The sequence below is a fragment of the Callionymus lyra genome, chromosome 13 (assembly GCF_982586985.1).
Source record: "Callionymus lyra chromosome 13, fCalLyr1.hap1.1, whole genome shotgun sequence".
In the NCBI taxonomy this organism is placed as follows: domain Eukaryota; kingdom Metazoa; phylum Chordata; class Actinopteri; order Syngnathiformes; family Callionymidae; genus Callionymus; species Callionymus lyra.
In genome coordinates, this window is record NC_141830.1 from 23,403,061 (window position 1) to 23,414,086 (window position 11,026).

The 11,026-nt window shown below is 41.3% G+C and overlaps 1 protein-coding gene across 4 annotated transcripts in view; it reads left to right on the forward strand.

The window, feature by feature from the left end:
* Positions 1 to 1,752: 1,752 nt before the first annotated feature.
* rab10 (RAB10, member RAS oncogene family) overlaps positions 1,753 to 11,026 on the forward strand; it is a 168,236-nt gene continuing 158,962 nt past the window's right edge. For 2 of the 4 annotated variants that reach the window (XM_087805681.1, XM_087805680.1), the window contains exons 1-6: positions 1,753 to 2,402; positions 7,207 to 7,267; positions 8,231 to 8,369; positions 8,541 to 8,630; positions 9,407 to 9,508; positions 9,614 to 9,730. In XM_087805681.1, the coding sequence (XP_087661807.1) occupies positions 2,276 to 2,402; positions 7,207 to 7,267; positions 8,231 to 8,369; positions 8,541 to 8,630; positions 9,407 to 9,508; positions 9,614 to 9,703 (609 nt within the window). In that variant the 5' untranslated portion in view covers positions 1,753 to 2,275 and the 3' untranslated portion in view covers positions 9,704 to 9,730. Of the gene's footprint in view, positions 2,403 to 7,206; positions 7,268 to 8,230; positions 8,370 to 8,540; positions 8,631 to 9,406; positions 9,509 to 9,613; positions 10,605 to 11,026 lie in introns of those variants that run through there. The other 2 variants (XM_087805679.1, XM_087805686.1) reach the window with 2 other exon arrangements.

The window sequence follows — 11,026 nt, forward strand, 5'->3', positions numbered from 1 at the left end:
GCTCGGTGAGATCCTCCTCCCGCACGGAACCAACACACACATTCACACACAGTCATTCAATCACCACACCCCTCATCACTGCGGAGGAGCCGCTGAGGACCACGGGTAATGGAGTTTAAGGGTCGAAGACGACACGAACTTGGTACAAGGCTGCCACCAACTGTCTTCATTTAGGTTGTCTTCAAAAACTCGTGATCCGTTTCTTCGTAGACTTGGTCGATTTGTTGCGAATTGACGTCTCACTGGATTAATTTTTTTTTAACTTTGTTGTCTTGAATGTTTTTTTTTAAGTCACAAACATTCATATTTCTTTATTTTATTTTTTTCAAATTCTATCCACCACCCATAACATGTATTCTTGTTTTTCGTCCATATATGTTTACACAGTTGGTTATTGAATGAAAATAATATTTGTTCTTACTGGTCTTGTCCACAGTCGTTGTTATCGTTCATTATTTCGTATTGAATCAATTTGTCAATCATTCAGATACATTTTTCGTATTTTCTTGAACTAGTTGTTCGATAGAGAACCAAATGTCTGGTGTGAAAAAAACAGATTTTCTAAATCTGGTATTTAAAAAAAGGTTGCGCTTCGTCCTCCAATTCCGATACAGCAGCGACATCTACCGGAAGAACTATGATAAACCGAGAACTTTACAAAGGCTGAAAACGTTGCTTGTTACAATAATTAAATAGATGTTAATATTTCTACTAAGTTCGTGTGTTTTCTCTACAAAGTTAAATAAAATGACGAAAGTCGAGTTAGAGTTTTATTTCCTAAAGATTAAAAAAAATAAAGTTTTACATCGAGATTATCTTTGACACAAACGGAAACCACGCTTTTCAACCAAAAAAATACCTTCGAAGCACAAATGATCTTGTCTTTTTTATATTTAAATTACTGGTGTCCTCGACACACCAAACTCTCGCTAAATGTACCACAAGTTGTAGTAAGAACTTTGATTAAAATATTTTCATCTACAAAATATAAACTCGTTGACTACGATTATTAAACGCTTAATGTATTCGTTTGAATTAGAGTAATATAAACATTCAATAATTCAACACGACGTTTTTGTAATATATTACATTTCGATTAAATAATTGGAAATATAAACGTGTATTTCACAGCTGACGTAAACTACATTTATCCACATGTATTTTTATTAACAATGTTCTGATTTGTTTCCTCTCTTTTCTGTCTGATCAAGTCTCTGCTTGGTGTGGGAAACACACATACTTCACATTCCTCTGGTCTCTCCAGTCAAACCTCTGGGACAAGCAGCCGCCGCGTGTCACTCAGATGGAATTCACAAAAAGTTCCAATCACTGATATGTGTTTATATTTCTCCAGTGGCCGCAGGCTTTAGGAGATAAACGTCAACATAGTTGACAAAACAGAGGATGTGGGAAACGCCCGTAACAAGTCGAGAACTGCTTCTTCATGACGTCACTGCCTGACTCACAGCTGTGAGAGTCGTATTTTAAACGAGATCACATCCCAGCTGGAGAGAAACTGGAGGCCATCTTGGGTCTTTGACACACTTTGTCGCGTAAAAGTGAACGGAGGTCTGAGCCAAAATGTCTATCCGAGACGAACAGTATCACTGGTCCTTTCGGGCGATTTAGGACCAATGAAATCCAATCCCTTGGATGAGTGACGTCAAAGAGGACCAATGAACGCACTGTGTTTTGACAGAAGGGGCGGTCCAGAGGGCGTGGCTATTAATCTAGGGTGTCGCCGTGGTGGCTCCCATTCGAAGGCGACGGCGGTCGTCTATGTTTCGGTTCTTGTTTCTGAAGAAACAAACTTCCAAAGTGATCCACGACCGGCGAATTTGGAACCCACAACCGTCTAGTTTTTATCCAAGCAGTCCTCGACGGAGCTTTAGGCACGACTCTGGCATGACGGGTTGTGCGGAGAATTTGAATTAGCTCGCCGTTAGTTTGAAGAAAGAGTGAGGAGCCATTTTGTCCTGACTGTGTGGGAGCGAAGAAAGAGTGGAAAAGAGGAAACGATCGGAGGACACAATTGTTTTCTGTCTTCTTTCCTCGTGCTATAAGGGGGGGGCGCGCTGTGTGTTTTTTGGGAATATATAACTTCTCGGTGCTCGGGCACGACATTGTGGCGTTGTTTAGCCGACTAGCTCGCCAAGGCTAACCAGCAACTGTGAGGAAAAAGCGGGGCACTTGACTCTGGATTCAGACCTCACACCGTCACAGGGAGATCCGTGGTCCTGTTTTTTTTGGGGGTTGAATACATACTGTTATCTCGATGGCGAAGAAGACGTACGACCTGCTGTTCAAGCTGCTTCTGATCGGGGACTCGGGCGTGGGGAAGACCTGTGTGCTGTTCCGCTTCTCTGACGACGCCTTCAACACCACCTTCATCTCCACCATAGGTGAGTCCACCTGCGGCCCCTGGTCCAGGGTCGTGTTGTCAAGTCGCACCGCTGGAAGGCTCCACGGAAGCCTCTACATCTGCACTGTTAGCGGGGGACGGTCAGTCGACTTTTTGAGGCCTGTGTGGATTAGCTAGCGAGCTAGTTGTGCAACTTTACTAGCATTTGAACCCGAGTCACCTCTGCTCACAATAACCTCGAAACCGGACCGATTTCCACGTCACAAAAGCAAAGCAAGTAAAGCAAATCCTCTATGAAAGCATTTGCAGACAGGAATGGAGCTAGCAAGCACAGAGTAAATGCGGTTTATCTCGGTATTGTTGAGTCCAAGTTCCTCCAGATGTCCACTGACACCCTGGGGTTAGCTGTGACTGAAGACCCTAAAGTGGGGGAACATTTTGTCCAGCTGGTGCTCTTACTGTCCACTGGAAGAATGCAAGAAAGCCTCAGCTGATTCGTTTCTACTATTGTTGGGGAAATTGTTCATGAATGAACAATGCGGAGGAGAGAATACGGATCTGTGTCCGCAAATGATTTATTCCCAGTGTCTTGAACACATGATGGTTGGTGTCCATTGACACCTGATCCACAGTGACCAACAATAAACGTGGTTCTCAAGGAGCCTCTGGAATATAATGCCATGCCCTCCTGGTGAACCACTTGCAGTCACTCCCTGAAGTCTTGTTTGACTTTCTTATGTCTGTAGAAAGTAAATCGTGTGTTTACTGAACTAAAAGTACCTGACTTTACAGGTACATTCCCCGTTGCTGTCATCATAAAACATTAGTTTCTGTCTGCATGTTGGTACTTTACCATTCATGTGGAGATGACTTTCTAACTGTCATCCTCAAGTAAGAGGATAGAAAAACAGTTTTAGATGGGCGATCATATTTTCTTTACTGTTGTACTGTATTGTGTCACAGGTGGGGTTGTCTTATTGTGAAGTTCTGTCCATGTTTGTCTTTATTTTATATTTAATTTCAAACTTTCAAACGTGACCTCAACTTGTACTGTGATAACTACAGGTGAAATTCTCCTTATAATAGTGAAATTATAAGAATCTCTTCAATATTTCTCTTTTATACAATAACTTTACTATAATTCCTTTATAATAACCACCCCTAATGTTCTTGTTACTACTTTTATAGCTTTACAATCAGGGACTGTTAAGAGCACATTTGAAAATGCTACGACTTATTTTGTAGCATGTACTTTTGCTGCAATTATTTATGTGTAATTTGCAGTTTTAAGACTTCTTAAACTGTTAATGATTTCCCCACACGTTTTTATTTCCTATATTGTCCAACATGCTACTATATACTGACACTGGTTAAAGTGATAGCCGCTCATAAAAAACAAAAACTATACTACTATTTACAATACTTTCTTATATCCTTTCATATATCACTGAAATATTTTATAAAGCTACCTTTATGCTACAGCTTGTTGTTTAATTCAATATTAAATAATATGTTTTTCTATGCCTCCTTCTTGTTGTCGTCTTTAACTACAGTCGGTCTACCATTAAAACTATGTTCAGTGCTACATGGATCTTTGACACCTTTGGACTAAGAACAGCGACACATAATTACATGGAAATCGAGTTAATGAATGATTACACATTTGCTATTTATTTCCATTACTACTCGGATGATTTTTAAAGTGCTACTCAACATCCGCTTTTGTCCCACGTCCGTCTCTGTGAGTCAAGGGTTGAGTTAAATTCCTGCACAACCCAAAGTGTTGACGCTCATTGCTCAAGATTATTAAAGTAATATGAGAAGAATTCTGTCGAGTCTGTTCAAGCTTTCTGGTTGTAAAGTCCTGCCTTTTTTATGGCAGGATTAGGCTGCGATTTTGATGTTGAGCTGTCAGCGGTGCATGTGTTGACAGGTAGATCATGCCTCCTGTGAGCATGACTCGGAACACACAGCCATGACAGGAAACAGTGCTTCCATGTGGTGTCCACTTGATTTGTTTCGCCGCAGCGGCAAACTGGCTCTTCGGCGTCTACGTCAGAGTATGATTCATGACTTTATCTTGCATCCTATGTCTTCGTCACCATTATGTGAAGATCACAATTTCCCCTCCGAGTTCCCAGTCTAGCCATGTGATGGTTGTCGGGCTGTGTTGGTAAACGTTGACCTCGTCTGGAGCCGAAGGAACTTTCATTGGGTGTCAGTGGCAGGTTGGAAGTTGACCTTTGGCTGCCAAAAAGAAAACGGATATGGACACAACATTCTTTATTCAGCTGGTTGTGTAAAAACGACACAATATCAACTGATGCATGAAAAAAAATTGCAGCAGATGTTTCTTTTAAAGCAAGAAAGAGGGTGGACGAAGATGGCGTGCAGCCATTTAATTTCTGCTCATTGTATTTTACTCTACTAACTTTTGATTTCCGTTTTCCAAACGTCATTGAAGTTGAAACCCAAACCAGAGCAGTGCAATGCTTCCTGAAAACACAGGATTGTTTACAGATAAAAACGGGACGTCTCTTATTGAACTGAAAAACCAGCGACTGACTAAAACGAGAACCGTGACGGACCGGAGACTTGAAACGGACGAGTGTTCTTCTGACACACTTCTCATACCTTTGGAGACACAGACTCGCAGCTGTTTCTCAAAATACCCCTCTGGAAACCCCCCTCATCCCACTCAGACCTGTTGGCAGTTCGGTCGCTGGCCTTCTGCCGCACTTATGAGACGATAATGACGACTTTGGACAGAAGTGGCCGTTTGGCATTTCCCCAAGATGAGTTGTATGGTTTGTTTTAGTGCTGGTGGGTATTGAACTTTATACATTCCAGATCATTCAGACCATTCTCAACATATAAAGGGCAAAAAAATTAAAAAGTTTTTTGTATTTTAGTCGTACAATCTGGTTTAAACCATGGTGACAACTGATCTGTAACTGACTGACAAGTGACGTTGTAAAGTCAGAAAATTTTGGCCAGTCATAATGTGTTTTATGGATGTCAATCCAAACATGATGATTTTTAAACTGAATCCACTGGATCCAAGAAAGTAGAGTGATACCAGTCGTGATCTTAACGTCGGATTTTAACTTTAGTAACTTTCAGCCTTTCCCATAAAATGAGTCCGTTTTGCTGTCAGTCATTTTAGACTTCACTTTGTAAATTATTCGCCATGTGTGAGGTGAACCTGCCCATAAATACCAATTTTACGACATGTTTTCACGCATGAAAGGAATCCTTCCGCAGAGATCTACTTTCTGTCTCGCTGATCTTCAAGCATGATTGTGCAACAAACACCTTCTCCTGACAAGCTGGCCTGACGATGACACGTTTCAGTCTGCGTCACTGGTTTATTCAAGGCCTGTGAGATAAACAAGCTATGGAGTGTAATGAGTTGCTCTTTTCTGGCGATCTCTCACCTTCTCACCCCTGCGGATCTACAGCCCCTTCCTCCCTCTCTCTTGGGTGTGTGTGTGATATTCAATGAGTCACTCTTTGGCAGCCAGTTCCGTCATTCTTCTTTGGCCCCGCCCCCTTGAGAGCACAGCTGTTTCTAGGAATTCTTTAACCAACAACAACCCCTGACCAGATCGGAACCGCTGCACTGTGAGAAACATGAGAAGATCAAGTGTCACACCTTGAACCAGGACTGGTTAACGTTTGTACGGTTGAAAGGTGTGTGTGGTGAGGTTGCACCTGTAGGTTCAAGATGACGACTGTAAAAAAAACACACAATCTATGACATGTGGTGGAGACTCTTCAGAGGTTGATATTTTTTATATTCCCTCAAACACACATCAAACCAAGAGGACTTGGATTTTGTTGTTGAAGAGGAACAAGCATCACGTAAGACTCCTAACAATGGGGGAAGAAAAGCTATTACAGCCACAATTTGTCAAAGCAATTCAGGTGCCAGAGGACTTTTTGTTACTTGAGGAAGTTTGTACTTTTCCTATGCTCCCTCACTGGCCCCCGAGCTCCTTCGGATGTGACCTCATCACAAATGGACGCCATCGTGGATGAATTTGGCGGAGGATTATGATGAGCTCTGACTTTGGTTTAAAAGTAATTTCATTATCTATTCTCACGTTTCTTTTGCGTGTCTTACTGTCTCTTTGCGGAATTCACTATTTTATGACTGGATCATCTTTGAGTGTCAGTGGCAAGGATTGTTTGAAAGCACAATTGAGAGTTTAGTTGTTGTTTGCCGTGTAAAACAGGGGTCAATCAGGGGCCACACTTGTAAGGAAGGGACAGGGTGCAGGCTTTTCCTTATATGCGGGCGGATATATATGTACCGTACTATTATATATTAATGCTAAATGAGCTTGTTGTTATTTTCCTGTTAAAAAACTTAAATTATATAAACCTTGTCTAGAAATATGAGAGCACTTTTTATGTTAAATCATAACAAAAACGACAATAATATAATAATAATATAAGTATTAAAGTGAGTTAATTTTTTGCTAGTGTCCAAATGATGATGAGACACTAGAATAAGAGGCTTCACTGGACACCAGACCCACTCCAGTGAGATTTCACCAGTGACCACGATGAGTCCACGTTTTCCAATGTTTGGTCTGAACCTTAGTTTGGTCTCTAATAACAAATGACCAAAAAAAACATACGCCACAGTCAGCAAGTTTTATTTTCTGCTCCGTGACTCACTCAAACCAAAAACCCACTTTTGAGCCACGTTTTTTGTCGTTTTCTCGTGGCACACTTTTCCGACAACTGTGTATGTTTGAACATATCCTGGACCAGATGCTGTTCTCGTACGTGATGTCACCGACTGTCGCTCACACGTTCTCCTTTTTGTTTCCTAGGAATCGACTTCAAGATCAAAACTGTGGAACTACAAGGAAAGAAGATCAAACTACAGATCTGGTGAGTGAGCAGCAACACACACTCGAACACACTTGTCGTGTCGTGCTACCATGTTGACACGTGCAGGAACATCTTTGTATGGAAGATGTTTGGTAAATGATGGTTGTTGTTGGAGATCATTTTGATAATGAAGCTGAAAGAACGGGTGGATTTTGTAGAAATGTCCTCCGGCCGTGGAGACCATGAATGCAACAGTTAATCATTGGACCCACAAGTGACACAATTGACTTGTTGATTGATTAAAGTCCATGTTTGCAAAAACCCTAGATTTTTCGATGATTTATTTCCCCTTTCTTTTTGTGCTGGATCGACTTTACTCTTTTCATTCATTCATGAAAAAAGGGCTTAAACTGCGCCTAAAGAATGAACAAAAAATTGGTCTGAAAACTTAAGTTAAATGTGATACTTGACATAAATTCAACAAAAGTATTGTTTTATTTTAAGTCTACATTTTGTATGTATGACGTGGTCGAGGAGTGAGAGTGCTGCACGTCACCGAAGACTCTAATTTAATAATAGATAATCTTACTCTAAAATAAGTCCAACGTGTTCCGTTATAGTACTAGTGTTGGAACTCACCACTACTCGCTTCATATAACATGTGTTGCTAAAAGGCAACGGTAGTGCTGTGTAGGAGAGAAAACCAAAGGTCCAGTAATTGTTGACTGGTCCTAATAAGATCATTGTATTTAGATTAAAAAATCTCCTTAAATATCTCAACCTCATATTTCACTGTTATTTTTTCATTTAATGGTGATTTGGCTCATTCGCACTCAACACTTTTTGAATGTTGCCATTAGTGCGATGTTCTCTCTGTCTTCTCACTCCTTGTGTCCTCGTCCTCTCACACTCCGTCCAGCTGCCCCCGGAGTCGGTCACAGCTGTAAAGTTTCACCTGTTTGTAGTTTCCTGCTGAGATCGTCGTTTCTAAGTGAGTGAGTGTGTGTTTGTGTGCGCCTGCAGGGACACCGCGGGTCAGGAACGGTTCCACACCATCACCACCTCCTACTACAGAGGAGCCATGGGCATCATGCTGGTCTATGACATCACCAACGCCAAGAGCTTTGAGAACATCAGCAAATGGCTGCGCAACATTGACGAGGTGAAGCTTCGACTTAAAGCGACAGAATTCTCTGACTGCAGTTCCACCGCCAGGCCACTAGTTGGCGGCAAAAACGCTTGTATTTTCACCTGTTGTGAAAATCAAGAGAAGCGCTCTAGTGTTGGAGGGTTTTGTTGTGCCATGACTGACTGTTTTGTTCTTTGAATGCAGCATGCAAACGAAGACGTGGAGAGGATGCTGCTGGGAAACAAGTGTGACATGGAGGACAAGCGGGTGGTTCCTAAAGCCAAGGGAGAACAGGTGAGATGAACATTTATACTCCTCAGTCAAACCTATGGCTTCGTAAGAAGGTGTTTCTTCATTCATTTGCAATCAATGGTTTATTTAGATGGTAATTCTACTCTAATGTTCAAATCTGCTGATGTGCTGTTGAGCAACAACTATTGAAGTCAGTGACGCCGTAATATTGAACTTAACATTTCAAATGTTTAAACTAATATTTGATTGCAATTTTTTTAAAAGATTTTAATTATTCCTCATTCATTGAATTATTAATTTTAAATAATACTGTTGACAAAATAAATTGAATACTGTATATTAAAAGCTTTTTTTTTTTTCAATGATTGAATTAAATTATTTGATATTCCAATAATCTTAAATTCAATATAAAGATGATTGAAAAAATATTGAATTAAGAAAATGTTTAATTATTGGAATTGGAATATGAAATGTGTGTGTAAATAAATATTCAACTATTAAATTCAATTATTTAAAGAAAAATCAAATTTTCAACATTTGAAATTCAACAATTCAATAAACACTAATTTTCCGTGTAATCCACAGGGTCTTAAATGAATCAGTTATTAAATAATAATTAATGATGTAATAAAACAGATTGAAGGGTTTTTAGTTTCCGTGCTCGTGCATTGATTGTTTATGTTGGGGTCGTGATCTCCCCAGAACTCATGGAGCCTCAATATTTGTCTCCGTCATTGTCTCTTCATGCCTCGCTCGCTCGTCAACTGATCCGGTTTATTCCGGGCGCCGCTCACCTACTCCCTCTCCTTCCTCCTCAGATCGCGAGGGAACACGGCATTAGGTTTTTCGAGACGAGTGCAAAGGCCAACATCAACATCGAGAAGGCGTTCCTCACGTTAGCGGAAGACATTCTCAGAAAGGTTTGAGACAAAATTCCGACGTCCGCCGGCGAGCGGTGGATTGTCGAGGAATGTGAGCGACGGATGGTTTGTGCGTGTGTGCTTACGTGTGTGTTTGTGTGTCAGCAGACGCCTGTAAAAGAGCCCAACAGTGAAAATGTCGACATCAGCAATGGAGGCGGAGTCCCAGGCTGGAAGAGCAAGTGCTGCAGTTGAACGACTCACACTCACAAAAACACACGTCTCACTCCCCCCCCTCACACACACACACACACACACACACACACACACACACACACACACACACACACACACACACACACACACACACACACACACACACACACACACACACACACACACACTCTAACTGCTAACTCTAACTCTCGCCCTCTCTAACAGTTTCCCGAGTTCTCTCGCACACCGACACTCAATCAGAATAAAATGAAATCCACCGCCACTCGTCTAACTCACCTTTCCTCCCCTTCATCCCCCTCTCATCCCCCCCTCCGCTCATGTTCCCGTGTCGTTTGTTTTAAAGGTTGTTAAAAAAAAAGTGTGAAGACAAGCTGATATTTTTAATATTTTCTTTGCCTGAGCTCACAACCCCCCTCCTCCCACTGAGAAGGGGATCAATGCAGCGACAAAAGTCAACATTTTGTACACTCGGTGAGGTTTCTGTCGTCGTATTTTTTGTCATGTTTTGGATTTGTTACGAGTGTTCGAGGCGTGGCTAGCTCCTTTTCTACGTGGGGGTTTATTTTTGTCCTGTGCCTTATATGGAAGACAGGGGGCGGGGCCGTGTGGTGGGCGGAGCTACACCCACCGACCAAAATTACACTTTAATATTCTCGTCGGTCCCGAAAAAAAAACGAAAAGCAGAAGCGTTTGAATTTCCCCTCCAGCCAAGAGAACGGCATTATCGTCTCGTCGCTTCATGTTTTAATTGTTTTCTCTCTCTCTCTCTCTCTCTCTTCCTTTTCTTTTTATTTCCTGCATGCAGATTTCTTTGGGTTGAAACAGTTTCTGTACCATAGTGTGGGCGGGAGGTTCACAAGTTCTCTTTGGAAATTCAAACAATTTTGCAGATCCATTAAAAATAAGCTTGTTTAAGTTACATTGTTTGTCTTTCATGAAAACCCTCCACGGTTCAAAGATCCTCATGTCGGCGCCAACCTTCAGACTTCAGTCCGGTCTGGATCAAACCCACAATTACAAAGTGCCTCGCTTGGCTTTAAATTAGACAGATATTACATTTAATCTGTTGCTTCTGGATCCTGAAGTTCAACTTTAAAACCAGCTGCATCTGAATGATGGTTCAGTTAAACCTGCTTGTTAGTTCTGACTCTGACTAGAAGTAGAACTTAATCACGTGTTGATGTAAATCAAAGTTGACGCTGTTTAGATCCAGATTCAAACTAACTTTGAACCAGTGTGTGTTCACATGTGACTTTGGTAATAAATAGAAGTTACCTCTGCATTGATTCATGATAACTTTACTAGGGTTTTTGGTTCAATCTTTGAGTTACGCTCAGATAG